Raw genomic sequence first — 19,817 nt, forward strand, 5'->3', positions numbered from 1 at the left:
GGCTTTGCATCACCGATGAACAAGGCTGTGCATGCGTACCTTCTTTGTACCAGCTTTTTTTTCTGTCTGGTGCAGCCAATTCTTCACGGAGCGAATGACGCTTTTGTCGTTCTCGAGTCTGGATCTGCTAAGCGCATTTTTTAGCAGCTGGATATGATGAAAATCAGACGGTGCCAAGTCAGTGCGGAGTAAACGGGGTAGTACAGTCCAGCCAATTTGGCATTTGTTTCCTTCTGTTTGAAGAAAAAGAAAGAAAGAAAGAAAATGCATCAAATGCCGATGCCATTTTCTTGGACTGGTTTAATATTCGTGACTGAGGTGAAATTAGTGATTGTCATGCTGCTGGCACAGGAAACAAGTTAGAAAAGTTTCTCACTCACTGTCCTTTCAGTTTTAACTGATAAATCTGCACCCTTTTGCCTTTTTGTCTGCTCATCAATTTTGCTAACCATGTGCTGCATTAAATGTCCATGTTAATTTCTAATCGTATGTACGAGAGGAAAGCGAAAACAATCAGGTCGTCTTTTGCGGTGTACTCTTTCCACAGAGCAATTAACCGCGTCTTGTGCTCTTTGTTTGTTGGTAAGTAGTGGATTGAAAGCCCGTAATTTATGTAAGGCCTCTGTAATACAATTCTGCTCATCTGATTCTGCTCATTTCTTACCATCCATTCAAGTGACTGATTAATTCCAGTGACAGATAGCGAAGATATGGGGCCAGAACAAAAGGCTGAAAAAAATCAGTATGAAATGGAATCGGAATGAAATCATTGTATCACCCTCACTCTCTGTGGATAATGAAGTGCCATATCACCATGCATGCCTTAGTAAGGCTTGCCGTTACAGACACGGTCACGCACAACTCTCTTTTTGCATGAATATGCCTATTAGTTGAATGCTCACTGATATTCGTTCACAATAACGCCTCATATTTACATAGGCACTTCTAGTCCAAGGAAAACATCTTTTATAATAGGCTTGGCACCTGATTTCAGCTGCAGTGTTGCCGTCTTGCAAGCGTTCCACTACAGCCTCTAAAGTTAACTGCTGTTCCCATGACTACAGAATTAGCATGAAATACAGGACACAAAGAAGCGCTTGTAGTGTGTTTCCTCTGCTGCACATCCCGTCTTTTTTGTTGCATTTCTGTAGTCACGGAAAACCAACTAGCTAAACCTCATGTGCTGATGGACTTGCTGTTCCCATTTTCATTCCCACTTGTGCAGCGACACATAGCGGTGTTTATATCTTGTTATAGTGGAAACATCCGTGTAACAGGCAGCCCTTCTGAGATGTATTTTTGCAGAAAAACTCTGATAACAGTGTTTAAATGTGTTGGCAAACTGCTCGTGCAATGGAGCAAACAATGTGGTTCTGTGTGCACTGATTGCTTTTAGACTACATTGCAATATAGAGAAAGATTTTCATTTCCAGTTCGTGATGTTTCTTGCATTATCAACAATGGTAGCTGAGTGGTTGTCGTTGCATGTTCCTCTTTCTAGCTGAAAGCTGGAACGCATGCCGACTTCATAACCTGCTTCTTTTTTTTTCCTTTCTCTCCCAGAAATTGTTTGATGGATTTCTGATGAGTTTCAACGATAAGCAGATCATCATCAAAAAGGTGTCGTTTCCTTTTTCATTTCATCTTTTGGTTTTAGTTTGGGTTTCCATACCTCTCTATTGCAAGCATATAGATTCATCAAAGGCATTGCCCCTTCTGTTTAGCAGTTTTAAAAGGATAGCCTAAATTTACAATTAGCTGGAATCTGAGTGAACATCCTTAGGATTTGTGCAAGTTGATAACTTGGCACTCAACAGCGGGCGCAGGTAATGATTTGTGCTGCAACATTTCATGTGGCTTACAGGCACCATTTAGGCATTGTTGCAAAGGATTGTTTCAGTACACAGCTTTTATACAGTCCTTGCATTCTTCCTAATGTTGCTTTTAGCCCAGGGTGCACAAAAAATTAAGAATCACTTCTTGAAGGTTGCTTGAACAGTGTGTTGCAAATGAAATTAGACCATGGTTGTCATTATGAGCTCATCCTTGATAGTGGAGATGTAGTACAGCATTGTAAAAGCTTTCATTTCTTGTGCAACTAATGAAGCTTTCTGGCATTGCATTATATTTTGAATTTGTACTGTGTACGGTAGTGAAAAACTGGCTAGTGTACTTCTGAAAAATTAGTCAAATTCAAGTGAGGAAGTATTCAGCTGTTCAGTGGAAAACTATTTGCAGTCAGTGCCTCTGTGTTCTTTTTGAGAGCTAGCAGTGCGTGTACCATTGAAGATGTGTGTCTGCAACTGTTCTTTCAAAGCAGTGGGTTATGCGAACTGCTTGTTTCTTATTATATTCCAAATGTGGAGATCAGAATCATCTCAATGGGAGGCCATCTGATGATGCAATAATTTTTTACAGTGCAAATTTGGAATTTTAAACATTGTGGACATTGTTGAATGAACAGGATGGCCAATTTTTGTTGTGCAAGGAGCTTGCAAGGTTTATTCTGTGTTGTTTTGCTCTGATAGGTCATTGAGCAGCTGGATCTGACGATTGAGGTCCAACCGCCTACAAGGGAGTCACATGGGCCTTATATGGTAAGGCACCATTTTCATACAAATTGTGAAAAATTACACATGTTGGGCCCATTGTATGATGAATGTATTTTTAAAGTGAGCTCCAGTATTTGGTTTTAGTTGGTAGCCTTTGCCCTTACTTGATGTTAGCTTGTTGTGAGCACTGAATGTAGCAACTTTGGCTGGCTTTACTTGTGTCTTCCTTCATGTTACGTGGCACCTTCATGTTACGTGGCATATTGGAAGAAAATTAGGAATCCATCAACATGCCTTGTAAGTATGTTACAGTGTAACACTACATGCTCCAGGGATCTTTTTTGTATGATAGCGAGCAATGCATGTTTCATGAAGGTGCCTGCCTGCATGTGTCCTTCGAAAGCAGAGTATCATGCTAATGGTTGCTAATGCTAATGGTTTATTTCCTTTTGTATTCCAAGTGGAGTGATTAGAAATTATCCTAATTAGGGGCCATCTGTTCCATTTGGTAATGTATTCCTCTGCCCTTGACAGCATTTATCTTGTACTATTGTCACATTAGTTGGAAGTTACCTTCGCTGAGATGAATAGTAGTGAAAAAGCTGTTATCTTGTGTTGTACACAATGTGCAATTTATGATCAATTGACAGAAAAGCCACAAGTCTTTTGTCAGAAATTATCAGTGTGTTTATATTTACAGCAGAGTCCCATTAAGATGAATTGTCAGATAAAGTGAACAAAGACAGATCATATTACTGGATTTCCATAGGATTCAGTGTAAAAAAATCTACTTAACTATTTAGTATGTCTTCAATTAAGACGAACTTTCACAGCGACCGTGAACCCAGTGACATCGCGACGCAGCACCCACGGGGCATCCTGCAGCACTGTCTATGAAAGGAAAAAATATATAAAGTGCTTCTACGCAAGAAAAAGCACCCCACAAGATGGCTTCCACGCACCTTTGCACAAAACTGTGGAGAAGCCGTCTTGCGGGAGCGCACTTTCCTGTGGGGAAGCTTTCTTGCCGGTGCGGAAAAGGCAAGGCTCCTTGGTGCCTGCAGTGCCACAGAGATCTGACATGGCCAGATCTCGGTATCGTGCGCATGTCACGTGCTTTGTGTTGCCTCCGACAGACTACAAAGCGCGTAGGCGTGAGGTGCACCTGCTCTTTGACTTCGGACTTGAAAACTCTGGAGCCGTATTTTAAACTGACATGGAGTCGCAGCACGTATTATTGCAGCTCAAAGATGGCCATATATCGGTGCAACGCATATTGCATGTGGTGGATGGAGAGGTGCATGGTGCACCTGATTGTAAAGTTGGTTACAGGCATGCAGTGGGAAGAGCACCTTAGAAGTACTCGATGTCAGATGACAAATGATAAAAAGAACAAAATTGGCCAATTAGGACGACACCTCACTGCGTGTTCTTGGCTTCCCCTACCCCAGTAATGTCAGTGGCCAATCTGGGCGAGACTTCTCATTGGGCACGCCCAAATGGCGTGGGTGGGATGTGGCCGGAGGAGGCAGAAAGGAATGCAGTGCCAACCCGTTTGCATTATTTTTTTTTTCTGATGCATCGGCGTGTATGAGTTGATGAAGTTGGCTTTCAAATTTTTGCAGTGCGGTGACAAGTGATGGAATGCCCATCGCTCATGGGCTTTTCCTAACCTCAGTAGATATCATTTCATGGTCCATTCGCCGCGGTGGCTTAGTGGTTATGGCACTCGGCTGCCGGCCTGAAAGACGCGGGTTCGATCCCGGCCGCGGCGGTCGAATTTCGATGGAGGCGAAATTCTAGAGGTCCGTTACTGTGCGATGTCGGTTCACGTTAAAGAACTCTAGGTGGTCGAAATTTCCCGGAGCCCTTCACTACGGCGTCTCTCATAGCCTGAGTTGCTTTGTGACTTTAAACCACTATAAACCAAACCATAAACCAAACCATCATTTCATCGTCCGTTTAAGGATTTGATGCGATAGTGTTACTGGGTTTCTTCAGCGGTCTGGGGCTCCTCTGCATATCACTTTGTGGTCCCTATAATTTTCAAATAACTTTTAATAATTGCTGCTCTCAGTAGCTCACAGCCAATTAGAACGGCACCTCACTGCGGGTTCTTATCTGCCCCTACCCCAATAACGTCAGTGGGCAATCTGGGCGAGCAATCTGGGAGAGATCCGCTCTCCACTTTTACAGGAGAGAGGTTGCGAGTTGAGTTGAGTTGAGCGGTTGTAAACTACCGGTGGGATTAGCCTTGCAGTTGCTGCCGGCAATTGCAAGGTTGGGAGGCAACAGGTGGCCTAGTGGCTTGGGCAAGATGGTTTATTCGGAACCCACCACTGAAACCCACTGCAGAGTATCACTGCAGTCCTGGGCAAGTCCAGATTCACCTCTGTCTTTCTGACTTGCAAGAAAAAAAAAAAAACAGAACATGTTTGTGAAACATTCTTTGCTATCTGACTAAAGCTAGTGCTAAAACATTTACATTACATACTCATAACCGTCCTGTGATTTTTTTTTTTTTTTTTGCAGACAAACACTCTAATTAGCCAATGGGTTAACTACACTCTTCAAGAACAGGTGAGCATAGTTGGTGTGCAGCTTTTGTTTTACGACATTACTGACTCCTTTTTTTGTTAATTGTCCTAAAATTGCTGCTTTTTAGTGCGAGCTCTTGAAGATTGTTCTGCTGTACTACAAAGACTTCCAGCCTACACTGGACAATATAATTCTTCTCCTGGATGTATTTCAGGTACAGACATCCCTAATTTGCCTCTTGTTTAGAAGCTGTATTATCATTGTGTGCCTTCTGCATGTTTTATTATCACTATGACCACCTGTGCCTGCCAACATTGTTCAGGAAGCAGAGCCCGTCAACATCACTGCTTGTTAATCTTGCTGCTGGTCTAAAAAAGTGTTGCCGAAGCATTAAAAAACGAGTGGTGTTTGAAATGTGAACTGTTAGTATACAAAGCATTGTTGAAAGCATAAAGCAGATTAAAAAAAGGCAGAAAGTAAACACAATTGCATGTGTGTATATGTGTGTCCCCCATTTCTTTGGCGTCGTTTGCTGTGTGGTGTTGCGACTCGCACCAATTACCTGCACACCCAAGTGGCTACTGATTTTATGCTGGTCGTTACCAAAGTTCACATGCTGCCTTCTGCTGTTTCTTCTAATGTGAACTTTTACTACACTAGTGGCAACAATGTGTAGCACCAGACCTCCTTGATCGCACCAGCTATGAAATCTAACTTTGAAACCTGGCCATTCCCTGTGGTCAATTTTTAGAGATTATCGGGTGGAGGTGTCAGCTGGGAGTGGCATATAAGAACTTTCACTGTTTGTTATCAGTAATTTCACAATAGCTCAAATAAATTGCTTGTTTTAGTCTTTTATCTGTTGAATTGCAGCTGTGCATTTTTTGAGGTGAAAAGCTTCACTACACCAGCTTTTCAGTGGGGCCACAAGTTTGATCTGAAATGTAGCTAGATAGAGGTCAAACAAGGAAATGAGGCCTGTCTCACATATGAACCGTGCCTATAAGGGAAGGAAAATGAAATGAAAATTGGTTTTAAGGAAAGGAAATTGCCCCTGTCTCACAGTGAGTGGATGACCATCAAAGGAAAGTGAAATAAAGTTGGTTTTAAAGAAAGGAAATGCCACTTGTCTCACATATCTCAAGGGAAGGAAAGTGAAATGAAAGTTGGTTTTAAAAAAATGAAATGAGGCCTGTCTCATGTTGAGCCATTTCCTTTCCCCAAAAAACCACTTTCTTTTTCAATTTGGCTTTCTGAAATTAGCTGCAGGGTTTGTGCGTTGTTTGATTTGGTTCCATATCTCTCCATACAACGAGCAATAATACAGTTGTAAATATCACCGAAGCTATATTAAATATATACTGTCTTGTGTGAGCGCCTTTTTGTTTCCAAGAAAGCAAGATGTTTTACAAATTAAAAAAATGCCTATTACTGTGTGTGTGTCAGTATGGTTATCTACGGAAACCGCCAGGTGCTCGACCACAAACGTAGCCACAGAGACGCAGCTTTTCGCTTTCGTCAGGGTTAACCAGAGCTAAACCACCAGCATTTTCTTTTTTCTGGTGAAAGCTTGGCATGTGAAGCATACATGACCTTTGCAGCCGTGATGAAGCCTCCATGTTTTGAGTAGGGCTAGTCATTTTGTCTGTTGGCTTTTGTACTTATCAAATTTCATGCCACAGCTGGTTTATCATAGCAACTGCTTAACTCATCTCGTGCGAGTGGCTCTGATGCAACAGGCACTAGACTGCGTGGAGATGGCTCCCATATGGCACACAGCAACTCTTTTTGTGCTGTCCATTACAGAAGCACAACTTTGGACAAAGGAATTCTTTCAGGAAGCTTCTGAGTGATAGTCACCGGCCCATTTTGGATCTGATCAGGTTTGCAAGTTTTGGTGTGGTCTCTTAAATGGGTAGAAATGGCCAACTTTTTGTCTGCTTTTTTTATTTAGAATTCCCATTGTGATCTATATTTACGAATGTCTTGCGCATGGTTGCAAAAGGTCAGGCCGTGGATAAAAAACAAGGTTATAGTACTTGGTAGCATACCGACTTGTACACTTCTGGTTTCAAAATGGCAGTCGAGAAGAGTTTGAGAAGAGATGTTCGGTTTGGTTTAGGGGGTTTAACGTCCCAAAGCAACTCAGGTTGGCCATCTGTAGCAAAAGTGTATGGCTTTGAGCATTGTTTCAGTAAAGGATTTTGCTTGTTGCATTTATGATTGGCATCGGCACATATCGTTTACTCTGAAAGACCTATTTATCGCGAGTTCAGTATTTCACGAAATCGGCTACAGTCAAAGTTTAAGAATATTTTTCAAGCACTGAATCTCACTTTGCAAATGTGGCAGCCTTGAAATGTGCCAATTTCTGACGCTGCATAGGCTGTGTGGTTCATACTGTGTGCACAACCCACTGCAGTGGTTGACTCCGCATATAAGTCAACCACCCCAAGTTCAGATGGTCGTTTTTGAGGGCAAACGAAAAGGGAACATATTGATCGCTATTGTTCATTAAGGAAGGCACGTAAGTCATTTCCAAATATTGGTCAACCCCTCCAACTCGCAACCCTCGCTGTCCAAAAAAAAAAACGCTAACTCCAAATATCAGTCAACGTGTTCCCTGGGATGGCACCGCGATGCGCAATGACACAGTCTCAAGGCCAGCAGTCGTTGGCAGATGTAGATCAAAGGCGATAAAATGGCACCCCAATCCTTCCTTCCCTACACGCATGCAGCCCACCTGACTGGTGGCAAACTGAACTGCCAGTGATCCTGTAGTTTCAGGATCCAGTACTGGGGGCCATGCAGGCTTCGTGATTTGCTGGAAGTTTGCTGTCACTCTATCCTACCGTTCATCCGGGAGAGCGACCACCAGTGCTGAACGAGCAGGATAAACGATGCTCAGCTCGCATTTTGTTTAGCAGATATGATGTGCATGTGAAAAAATCTTTTTTTTTGTAACACATGCAGCTTCATGCATCCTGCTGAGAACGGAGCAATGGCACAGGGTACATGCACTCACAGCTCAGTCAAAACTAGCTTAGACCCCAAAAAATTGGTTGACTCCGCACATAAGTCAACCACCCCAATTTCAGATGGTCGTTTTTGAGGGAAAAAAAAGGAAAACATGAACTTATATGTGACAATATATGGCAATTCGAGCGTCTGAAGAGTTCTGCAGCCTCGGCAAAAACTTAGATATCCCTTTTCATTGTAAACAAGCGAAATTCAAAAGGTGATTGCAGGGCTGTTTGAACTCGCAAAATGCTGTCAAAAGTTGTGATGGCTTTTGTGGTCGACAATGAGTCCCAGCTATTTCAAAGAGAGGAGAGGGCTCGGCATACAGAAGGAAAGAAACAGAAAATGAACAGAAACACAGGTGACGGGTAAAAAAGACTTATTAAACTTTTCAGCATGGGGCTAGAGTTGCCTCTGCACTTTTCACTTCTAGTTGCAGACGGGAATGATTTTGGTGACATTTTGTGTCGAATTGTAAGTTGAACTTCTTCCGAAGTTATCCAAAGAACCTATTTTTCACCAGCTGTGTGCAATCCACGAAAATTGAAAAAATTTTGTTATAAGCATTTCCAGGTTCTTTGCTCAGCAGTGCTCAGTGCATGGCAATTTACCATCGTAGGTCTACTGTGTTTGGATATCATTATCTTCACAGGCAAATCAGCTATGTCCACCGCAGGACAAAGGACGTCAACCTTCAATTAGCTTTTTCAGCACCAGCGTAGCCACCCTACCCCTGCAAACTTCCTAGACTCATTTGACCATCTGACTCTCTGCCCCCCCAATGCTAAGCTTACCTTACCTCCCCTTGGAATCCACTCCGTTACCCAAGGACCATTACATGCCCTTTCCTCTTCTTTGAACAGAATAGGGTGTTTTTAAATCTTGATGGCCATTTTTTATGTCAAAAATTGTCGGCCGCACAAGACGCAAACTGTGTGCTGAAGCTTATGATTTCTCCTGATCGAGTTTTAATTGAGTTCAGTACCATAGCCTCTGTACCACTTTCCGAGTGTGTGCACGTGTAATTAGTTTCTTAATTGCAATTTCATGCAGCTACTTGGAGTGTATAGTGCTTGTAGAGAGCATGGATCTTGACTGGCTTCATAAATTCCACGTGGGTCAGAGGTAAGTGTTCCCACTTCTAGCTCTTTGGGTGGAAACCTGAATGGAAGCTCTGGTTCTTCTCCCCTGCAGCACAGGCCACCAGCTGCTAAAAGGTTCTGATGCAACGAACCACCAGCTACTAAAAGATGCTGAGGCATTGAAGGTATGAGAAAACAAGTGTTGGTGAATGGGCTGTCTGTTTTGTTGTTCTGACTTGTTTTTTGTGGGGACTTCGAAATTCAACAAATATGTGTCAGGTGTTGAAGTAGCAGCTGTGCTGCGATGCCTTGTTGAGACTTTACCTCCTCTGCTAGCATGTGGTCAGAGCATACCTAGTTGTGCCGGAGGGCTCCTCCGTCATTGCCTACTCGTAATGCAATGCTTGTTTTCATTTTGAAATGCTGCAAGGAGACAAACTAACAAATGCTGTAGTGGGGCTGGGAAAAAGAATTGAAGGTACAACGGGGGAGGTAGATGTAATGTTTCTTCTGCCGCAGTGGTGCGTGTACAATTGTGGCACGCGCGAGGCTGGTGGGTGTGCAGTACCAAAGCGTTGGCCTTTCTGATCGCAGGTGCTAGACCGTAGCATGTCCTCCCTGGGTGGAAACCGGGCCCACGGTCCCCTGCTGATGTCGTGGCTGCTGGTGCGACCCTGGGTGCTGCCAGACATTCCGATTACTGCCCTGGCCAAGGAGGCCTTCCGAATGGATGCCTTCGGCTTCCTTAATAATGCTCTGCGGCATCCAGCTCTTCTCGGAAATGGGGCATGTGAACAGTTTATTGCTCATTTATCGCATGAGGGGAGCCAAACGAACTTGTTTTCTGCCCCGCTGCAATCTTCAAATGTTTACAGAAAGAAAGTGCAAAGTAACATCAAAAGGTCGACAGAACGCATGTTCTTTATTGGCTAGTAATTAGGAGTGTGCGATTATGCGAAACTTCAAATAGTTTGCGAATAGTATTTGCTATCGAACTGTTCAAACCTCCTAACCGTTCAAACTTATGAATTTGTTCACCTAAACTTGTGGCAAAACATAGTGACGTTTCCAAATGGCGGAATCTTGTACTTGTCACACAATATGACTTGCTCTTTCCTCATAGTATCAGCTGCCAGCATGCAACAAAAGCTCGCGTGAGGCAATGCTGGGTCTTGCATAAAATCGGAGCACTAGCACTGACTACAATTGAGAGCCGCCACTGCGCACCCGCAGGTCGGAAAATGAAATGCAGCACCACGCGGCTCATCAGTGCGTGTAGATGCAGTTGACAGCTGGCTGTGGACATGACTAGCAGCAATTGTCTCTTTAGATCACTACGGTAACACACATGCGTGCATGTGTGTTAGTGGATACAGTCATATTGTCATGTTATGTCACCTTCCCATTTTCGCTCATTTATAGGCAACAGAAGCAAAATTTGCCTGTGTGAATTGAAGCATGCCATAATTTACGCAAGATTCACTGCTGTTGAAGCCTAAGTGAGCAAAATAGTAGTTCTGAAGGGACACTGCAGACAATCCCATTCAATTTTTTTTCATAGTAAAATTCGATTATTTGGAGTTTTATGGTTTTGTTCACTTCGTTTGGCTGATAAGTTTGGCAGTAAGATAAAATATTTTTTTCTAGTACTAGATTGAAACTTGATGATCATGTCAGGAGGTTTAGGAACTGGTCACTGACTAGAAATGAGTGATGACGCTGTTTAGACACTGAAATCCTGAAACAAAATGCCCTTGACGTCATTCCAGTTTGCTTTGCGTAAACAGAGTGTGTTAGTGACTCCTGTATTTCATATTTTTGCCTTTTCTAGCTTATAAAATCTCTTAGCTGCTTTTTTTTCATGAGAACACAATAAACAATTGGTATAGACTAACTTCAGTTTCTCGTAAGCATGCAACCTTTGCTTAGCATCAGACCCATTGACTTTTGATTCAGTTACATGTACGTGGAGGTGTGTGAGGATTAAATGTTAGGTTGTGGAGTGAATACAAAAGTAGAGTTTAGTGCTAGTCAATTAGAATTTTAAAAATATTTTTTGATACAAACACTGTTAGTTAAGGTTTACAGAGAAAGCGGGCTTTCTCAAGAAACACGGCCCTGAACAGTAGGTTTAACCAGTGTTAGCAGTAACGCTTTACAAGTAACAGCGTTACCGGTAACGCGTTACTTTTTTCGGTAACTTAGCAATGGACTCAACATTTCAGAACGCTAACGGGAAACATACTTACGTTAACATTTTTCGGTAACATGAGGTGTCACATTGCTAGTTAGTTTTTATTCCAATTGTCCTCCCCCTCAGCTGTCTTCTTTAGAAAAAAAAAAAGCATGGAGCATCTAAAGTGGTGTTGCAAATAAACAAAGTGTACAGGTGCTCTCGACGACCCTTGTTGCTGCTTGCATGCATGCCACAAAACAGCTGCCCTTGACGAAGCATGCAACTAAAGAAAAAAAGACAGAATACCCATAAAGCACGAAACATGGGCACGAACACGCATTCACACACTTGCCTTCACCAACCTCCTTTTTGAAAACCACTTACACACACAACTCTCTAAAGAGTGGAAGCATGCCGAGCATTTTGGAACATCACATTTTTCAGAATTACTGTAAATTTGTTGAGAGTTCAGCGTTGTTTTCTTTGTGATGTTAGAATTGATGATGAAGTGTCATTTCGTGCTTAATGTCGCGTTCAGAAAATGGCTTCACCATGTGCCACAGAGTTAAAAGCCATCCCATATAACTCTACTGGCAACATTAAGCCACTGTAGCATTGCTAAGTTCCTGCACATTAGTGCAAAGTATTCTCGTTTAAAATCAGGATTACGGCTGAAATCGTTTTGGCTAGAAGTTTTATGTGAAATATGAGCTTTATAAAATTTTTATCGTCAGTTCTTCTAGCTAATACGCACTGATTGAAATTTATGGCCATGGAGTAATGGCAAAGTAATGTGCGATACTTTTTTTGGTAATGGTAACGGTAACGCATTCCTTTTTTTTTAGCGTAACGAGTAACTTATTTAGTTACTTTATTTAGTTACTTTTTTTTTGGTAACGCCTACAACACTGGGTTTAACACATGAGACATTTTCCAAATGAAGTTTTGTGGAATTGCTCTCAGTGAAAAAGGCCCAATGTGGCAGTTTGACTCAACGATTTGCATGAAAAGTGCGCTTACTAAACATTGCCTCGGCCGCCGCGGTGGCTCGGTGGTTATGTCGCTCAGCTGCTGACACGAAAGATGCGGGTTTGATCGGAGCTGTGGTGGCCGAATTTCTATGGAGGTGAAGTTCTAGAGGCCTGTGTACTGTGCGATATCAGTGCACGTTAAAGAACCCCAGGTGGTCGAAGTTTCCGGAGCCCTTCACTACGGTGTCTGTCATAGCCTGAGTCGCTTTGGAACGTTAAACCTCCCTAAACTAAAACTAAACATTGCCTCGATGGTAATATGCCTAAGCTACTGAACACATGTTCTTAAGCAGATATGTATTTTGGCTAGTTGCACTTCTTTAAAATATTTTAAAAGAGGAATTTTAGGACATGCTAGTGGCTGAAATGGCCATTTCTTTCTATAAGAGATTGGTCAGAGATTGCTTTTTGCAGGCCAAATTCAGCAGCGTGCTGAAGCCTGACGACCAAACGCGGCTATCAGAATGCCACATTCTTGACAAGCTGCAGAACTATGTTGGTGTTGCAAAGTCAGCACAACTTTATGGGTGGGCATCAGTTTCATTATAGCAGTTGATGTAGTTACTTGCTGTGGGGAGTAAATTGTGCGCAACTGTTTAGACATAAAAAGAAAATTATGTTACAGGGCATGGGACTTGGTGCTGCACAAGATGAAGTTGCACAAACCAGCTCGACAACCTGTTAGGGCTCTTGTTTCTGTCACCCCTTCCCCCATTTTCCTTGTTCGGTGTAGCCAGAAAGAGAGAGTTTCTTGATCTTAACATGGAAAATTATATTTATATAGGATGAAGATTGTTGCCATTATGAAATTGATGCAGTAGCCCATGCTGGTAGCAGCTCTGCTGATTCCACTATTGGACTTCATGATGGGGAGCTAAAAACCCTGTTTACACATGCACCAGACGTCTTCTGTCGCAATGTTCAGAAATTATAAACAACTGCCACAAGAGCACTTGCATTGGTTTGCATTCGTCAGCGCATTCGCACCGAACTGCAAACTGTTTCATGACACTCAATTAAATGACATACAAAGTGGTGCTGTGCTTCATTTCTAGTCTGTGGGCTCGGAGCAGCTGAGCCGAAGTCGTCGCCTATTCATGATGACTGTCAACTGATTTGTTTTGGTGGGTGAGATCAAGGATGACTGGGTACACAGGAGCATGGAGATGGAAGGGTGGACTACGCACTTCAACCACCTGTTGTCAGTCGACTCAGAGTAAAGAGAAAATTCACTGTTATGACGAGTGCGAGAGCCTGTCACTTACATTAGCGAAGGCCGTTTGAAGACATTCGTATGTTTGGTCACACAGATGCTTGAAACATTCGTAATTTTCAAATGCACAATGAATTTAAATATTGCAAATAGTGAATGTCCTGTGCACATCACAAAGCAAGTACTGTTAACAAAATATTTGAAATTCGTAATACCCACATTTAGTACATTTGGGATGTTCATTTTTTTCTACTTTTTGAGCACTGGTCACTACTCGGGGGCAGAGCACTGGTCACTACTCGGGGGCAGAGATCTGCGTTCAGTAGCACTTGAACTTGAAGGAGGTCTCCTGCATAGAACCTGCTTGTGGTATATGAACTGATATGTTTACTGGTAACCTCCGAAAGAATGCAATGAAGAAAAATGCCTTATGTTTTTGGGGAATGTTTGAAGCTGATATTTGCGTTTCAGGTGGTCCCCAGGAAAGTTCATGCCATTGTGTATGAGCTTGTTGTACTCTTGTTCACATCATTTGAACATCACACATTTGGCCCCATTGAGGTGAGTGGCCATATGGTTACTGGATAAGCATACACATAAATTGTTGCACGACTTTCAAAGAAAAGTGTGGATGCTTTTCTCAGCTTACGTTTGGGCTAGTTTGCATTCAGAATTCACCCAAACCTTTACCTCTGCAGTTTGTCTTCTACTATTCTAGTTAAAAATGAAGGTGTCTGCTTTGTGAGGTCTTGCTTTTTCCTTCTTTATCAACTCGGTATCACAGCTCACAGCATCAATGTTCAAGCAAGGCAGGAAAATGCAATCTTTTGTTCCAAACCAAATTTGGTACAGTCTCCATCTCTGATCAGTTTTCAGGGTCTGGTCAGAATCACTGAGGCATCCAAAATGTTGGGCTACATGAAAACATTTCAGCCATGTATTTGCAGTTTTCCTAATTCACCTCTTAATTGCTACATCATTAAAACTAGAGTCGTTAAAATTTCTGTACTGTGTCACTAATTCGCACTATCGACTTTCAAGCGACAGGTACATCACGAGTGCCATACAATCGTCAACAAGATGTCATTATCTTAAATTTTCACCTTACTTTGCTCGCACTAATGTTTTTAACCGCGCACCATCGAACACTGGAATACATTGCCTGGTCCAGTGCGTTCCCTCCCTGTTGACAAATTTATACAGGCCATACATAACTGATTCGTAATCTCTTTATTTACTGTACCCATGCTCCCAATTAGTGCAATTTTCCCTATGAATTCACATTTGAGGTTTTAATTTTTTGCTACCATGTCTTTAGTTTTTGAATGTATATGTCCACTCCTGTGATAGCCCCTGTAGGGGCTGCAGTATGTACAAATAAATAAAAAATAAATAAATAAAAGTGGTTGAAGGAAGTGGTTCATGGTTTTCTGCACATTCTGGTGCTTCGACGTGAGCTCGTCACCCTGGATCTTTGTGCATATTGTGGCACCCAATGTGCACCCGTGAAAACTGAGTTGGAGATGCAGTAGGAAATATCAGCCCTGCCACAGATTTTAGCTTTATGTTCAGGTCACTGCTGTGAGGATGGGCGCATGGCAAGGCTTAGCCGCACTTGCTATATGCTTATACAATTTGTTGAATGCAGGTGAGTCGCGTGTTCACAGCAGGGCGTCACTATCACTACTCTTTTTTGTGCCGGGTTAGCCAAGGCCATCTCAGCGATAAATGTTTTATGCGCCTAGTAGCTCGAATAGGAAATGGAACACAGTGCGAGCATTCATCCAATGATTGTTCTGCAAGTATGATCACACGCATGCACTTTTTCCAGTTTTTTAAGTGTTCCTTCTCTTCAGCAAACATTAGCGCAACATAAAACATTCATGTGAAAGAAAGACAGGACAACGCGCTTTACCGACGTTTACCAAAGAATATGCACCAACTCGCCCAGCAACGAGTTTTACTTGAGTACTCTTTCTTCGAGCATATATTTACCATATGACGTTTGTGAACTGTCTGTTCCGTTTAATATTAGAGCTACTTGCTGAACAAAGCCTCTACTGTCTTGCATGCCATGCTGCTGCTTGTATTGTTTTTGAAGTGCCTCCGTTCTTTTCTTTGCCTATTTTTTTTTTTTTTCAAAACTTTTTTCTCTTTTCAGCCGCTGTTTAGCCTCGCAGAGAAACTTCTGGAGCACCAAGGTATTGCTGAAGAGTTCTGGAAAGAGGTTCGTTTTCTTTCTCCTAGTGTACGTAAGCCGGCTCTGCAAATTTATTTACCTGTAGCACCCGTTTTGCTGACCTAACAGGGCCAGAGGACAGGGCAAGAAAGCAGCCCACGTAATATTCACACCTCTTCAACGGTGTTCTGAAATGAATTGATTGCAGTGGAAGTGCAAGCCAGGCCATTTCTTACAATCTTTTACGGTCACTTACTTGCGACAATTGCTGAACACCTTCACAAAGTGTCTTGAAATATTGTTTAAATTTGACAAATCAGCTGGTGTACGAATCATTCAAAGGTAGCATTTGTATTCACTTAGTGGGCGTTGTGGATAATTACTTATCTGCTTTTGAAGAAAGGCCAATGTTTGCCAAGTGCCGAGAGGAGGATACTGAGCGGGTCACACGAGTTCAGCTGCATGCAGTGGCGCAGCTGTCATGCATAGAAGGCTATTAAGACCCATTGTAGAGCCACCAGTGTTTTCATTATACATTGACAGTTGCACCTAACAAAATGGAAGTGTGTGAGTGGGTGCAAAAAAATGAATTAAAAAATTGTGCCTAAGGCTGCCTCTCTGTCCTCCTCACAGGGTGAAGCATCTGGTCTGGGCCACCTGCTTGCCGAGGCCAAGGAAATGTTTCCTTTGAAAGCAGAGCCTTTACTGCAGATACTGGCTGCTTTGGCCAGGGCGGGCGAAAAGAGTGCGAACAAGGTAGGTTGGCAAAATCTAGTCCTTTGGCCTCACAACTCTCGAGTCTGAGCACACGGTTTATCTGAGCTCGGCGTTCATTTTAATTGCAGTAGACTTCCTTGAAGGGACTAAACAGAGGTGCCCCCCATAAAAATATATGAACATGCTATACGTGTCCAAATATGTGTTACATGAAAACAACGAATAAAATGACCTTGTAGTGAGAGGGTAATTGCAAATGGAACATATATGGCACTAAGCACGAAGTGAGCTGAACAGTGGGAGCATGAAACTGAAGGCCTTGCCTTCCATGGAACTGAGTCTATGAGCCGTGGTCTCGCCTGACGAGTGACAGTCCACAGAATAAAAGACACCGGTCTATTTCATACCAAACCAGTGCTTACAAAGGGGCACAGCATAGATAGTAGCGGCGAAGCAGAGCATGTGGTCAAGGCTTTCGAGAGCGCGAGCGCAGTTTTATGGCTGCAACAAAGCAGGTGCTAGCACCTTAGTTAGGCAGAACAAAAACCACACCGAGACGCGAATCAGACAAAGCAGCACAGGTAAGGGCTCGAAGTGGTACAAGAAACTAGGCTGCTTGCTTAGCAGCCACGTGCCATAAAAGCTATGCCATATTCAGAGTTGCGCTGCAGTCGCATGCACCTAGATGACGGGAAGAGAGCGTGTAAGTTTGAAAAGCTAAAAAGGGGCTGTAGAGCTGCACAAAACTGCCACATTATCCTGCTTGAAAACAGCATTCCCCGCATTGAGCTGTTGTGTGTTTGTCTGAAGCTAGTTTTGTGGTGGGCTGCTCACTTTTCAACCGGGTGGTGGGCTACCTCCCCAGATATACCGGGTATTTCAGCGAACACTTTCAAAAATTTTCATAAATAGGCTTTTTGAGGTAAAAATATGGCTTTTGCGGCATAGTATTACCAGTGTTGGCAGACACCAGAAAACCGGTGAATCGTCTTAGGTAGTAAGTTGGTTAACTAATTTTAATAATTAACTTTTTAACTAGTAGAGTTAGGTGCCCAGTCGTAATTAGAGATTTGTAGCCAGTCGTTAGTAATAGCCATATCAGTTTTTAGAATTTCGAAAACGTGATTACCCTCGCCGCTGTGGCTCGACAAAGTTTGGGTGCATCGTGCGAGAATACATGCGCTTTTGAAAGCATGCAGGAAAATTAACCCCTCCAGTGTGCGCAACTATACTCTGTTTCAAACATGATGTGCAACGCTGTCAAAGCTAGCGCTCTGGTTTGCGCTGCCTACATCCGCGACCAAAAAGTAGTGCGTTATTTGTGGTGAGCGAAACATAGTAAATGTTTTGCCTGTAGGCTTACCACATGACACATTTGTCATGATCTTGATTAAATGCACTGTTATTTGCTGACAACACGCTGGCGCTTCCTCGTGCCATAGACCACTTGGGCACAGAACAAGGGTGGAGTAACACATCTTCCTTTATTTTCCCATCCGGACTTTGTCCGTACCCTTTGCAGCGTTACACCTGACATATGAAATGGAATATAGTCGAAAAAGCCAAATTTTGTCGAGCCACAGCGCCAAGGGTAATCACGTTTTCGAAGTTCTAAAACCTGATATGGCTATTACTAACGACCGGCTACAGATTTCTAATTGCAACCAGGGGCCTAACTCTAACAGTTAAAAATTTAATTATTTGAAATTAGTTAACCAGCTTAAAGTTAACCAGGTTAAGATGATTCACCGGTTTTCTGGTGTCCGCTGGCCTGGCTATACCATGCCACAAAATCCATAATTTTACCCTAAAAAGCCTATTTTTGAAAGTGTTCGCTATTATATATATATATGTATTTAGTACCTAGCAACTTGCCCACGTTGTCAGGCGGCAGCTCAATTAATCATGAGAGGCTGCTCGGGAAAAGCAACCTGGGCCGCAACACAACACACGCAACCCAAGTCCCACTCATAGAAGTAGTGGCACACCGCTTGACTGCTGCACCACTGCGTCAGGAGGGGTAGAAAAACTCCCAGAGATTTATGAATGGAGAGAATGACCGATTCTGCGTATATGGACATTAACCCATTGTCGCTATCTGAACAACTCCCATCTGCGACCACTGCACCAGGAGGGGTAGAAATACTCCCAGGGATCTATGAATAGAGAGAATGGCCGATTCTGCGTATATGGACATTAACCCATTGTCGCTGTCTGAACTCCTGCGGTGGCTGAGTGGTTAAGGCGCTCATCTACTGATCTGGAGTACCCAGGTTTGAACCTGACCACGGGAGCTGCTTTTCGATGGAGGCGAAATGCTAAAGCGGTTCGTGTGCTGTGCGGTGTGGCTGTGATTCATGCAAGCTTATCAGTTTTGCAAAGGGCTGCTGATGTGGAGAAAATGACTTCGCTGTAGAGTAAAGCATTTTTTGCAAAAATGAACTTTATGTTCTAGTTAACAAACTTCTCAGTCCTCACCTTGACATTGAAAAGTGGTTGTTCATGTTTTTGTGTTTGCTGTGCAGGTGATAAACTGCTTCGAAAAAGTGCCATGCTTTATGGAGAGGCTGGATGATGTAGACCCAAATGCATTAGAAGCAATAGGAGGCAACGACTCCCAAGTTCGGCTGTATGCAGCCCACTTTCCTTATGACTCGCGTAAGTCTGACCTCTGTGACAGTTGGGTGCGAGCGGACGAGCAAACAAGACCCGAGTCATTTTTAACTAATTTCTGGCATTTTTTTTAAAGCTGTGCGTTAAATTTTGTTTCTCTTAACCAGTTTCATCGAAAATGGCAACGTGCCTATTAAACAGTGGACTCTGTGTAACAGCCATCTTGCTGATTTGATGTAACTGGAACCTGTGTTAGAATCTGTGAAACTGGAAATCTGTGGAAATCTGTGAAAGTGGAATCTGCATAACAGACACCTTGCAAGGTGCAACGTTTACATATTTTAGTTAAATTTTTACTGTTGGCCCTCCTCTGTGTTTTCATGCTATCTGCCAAGTTAAGCAGCCGTGTGGTGCTTCGTGTCTGTAGAAATCAGTGTTAAAAGTTTGCTGTTCATGGACCGTAGTTCTGGAAATTTCTCTGGGTAGGCTTGTGTTTGGTCATTTCAGGCATTTCATGGACGAGGTCATCGTTTGTATTCTTTATTCCAGCCATTCTGTATGGGTCAGACTTTCTTCTTTCATTAATATTTGTGACATCATCATTGTGTCATGTGCAGCAGTGCCTCTGTCTACAGAACCGACAACCGGTTATCTTGTTCCGTTTTCGCCATTTTAAACTTTTGTTATTTTTACAA

At 42.8% G+C, this 19,817-nt stretch overlaps 1 protein-coding gene across 1 annotated transcript in view; it reads left to right on the forward strand.

Annotated features, from left to right (window-relative positions):
- The window catches only part of Nup188 (nuclear pore complex protein Nup188), an 80,317-nt gene that overhangs the window by 2,949 nt on the left and 57,551 nt on the right, over positions 1 to 19,817 (forward strand). Inside the window, exons 8-19 of the mRNA XM_077631574.1 lie at positions 1,564 to 1,620; positions 2,529 to 2,597; positions 5,085 to 5,132; positions 5,218 to 5,304; positions 6,897 to 6,973; positions 9,165 to 9,236; positions 9,306 to 9,378; positions 9,788 to 9,979; positions 14,085 to 14,174; positions 15,775 to 15,840; positions 16,426 to 16,548; positions 19,035 to 19,167. Coding sequence (XP_077487700.1) covers positions 1,564 to 1,620; positions 2,529 to 2,597; positions 5,085 to 5,132; positions 5,218 to 5,304; positions 6,897 to 6,973; positions 9,165 to 9,236; positions 9,306 to 9,378; positions 9,788 to 9,979; positions 14,085 to 14,174; positions 15,775 to 15,840; positions 16,426 to 16,548; positions 19,035 to 19,167 — 1,087 coding nt within the window. The remainder of the gene's footprint in view (positions 1 to 1,563; positions 1,621 to 2,528; positions 2,598 to 5,084; positions 5,133 to 5,217; positions 5,305 to 6,896; positions 6,974 to 9,164; positions 9,237 to 9,305; positions 9,379 to 9,787; positions 9,980 to 14,084; positions 14,175 to 15,774; positions 15,841 to 16,425; positions 16,549 to 19,034; positions 19,168 to 19,817) is intronic.

Source organism: Amblyomma americanum, chromosome 7, assembly GCF_052857255.1.
Source record: "Amblyomma americanum isolate KBUSLIRL-KWMA chromosome 7, ASM5285725v1, whole genome shotgun sequence".
NCBI classification, from domain to species: Eukaryota; Metazoa; Arthropoda; class Arachnida; order Ixodida; family Ixodidae; genus Amblyomma; species Amblyomma americanum.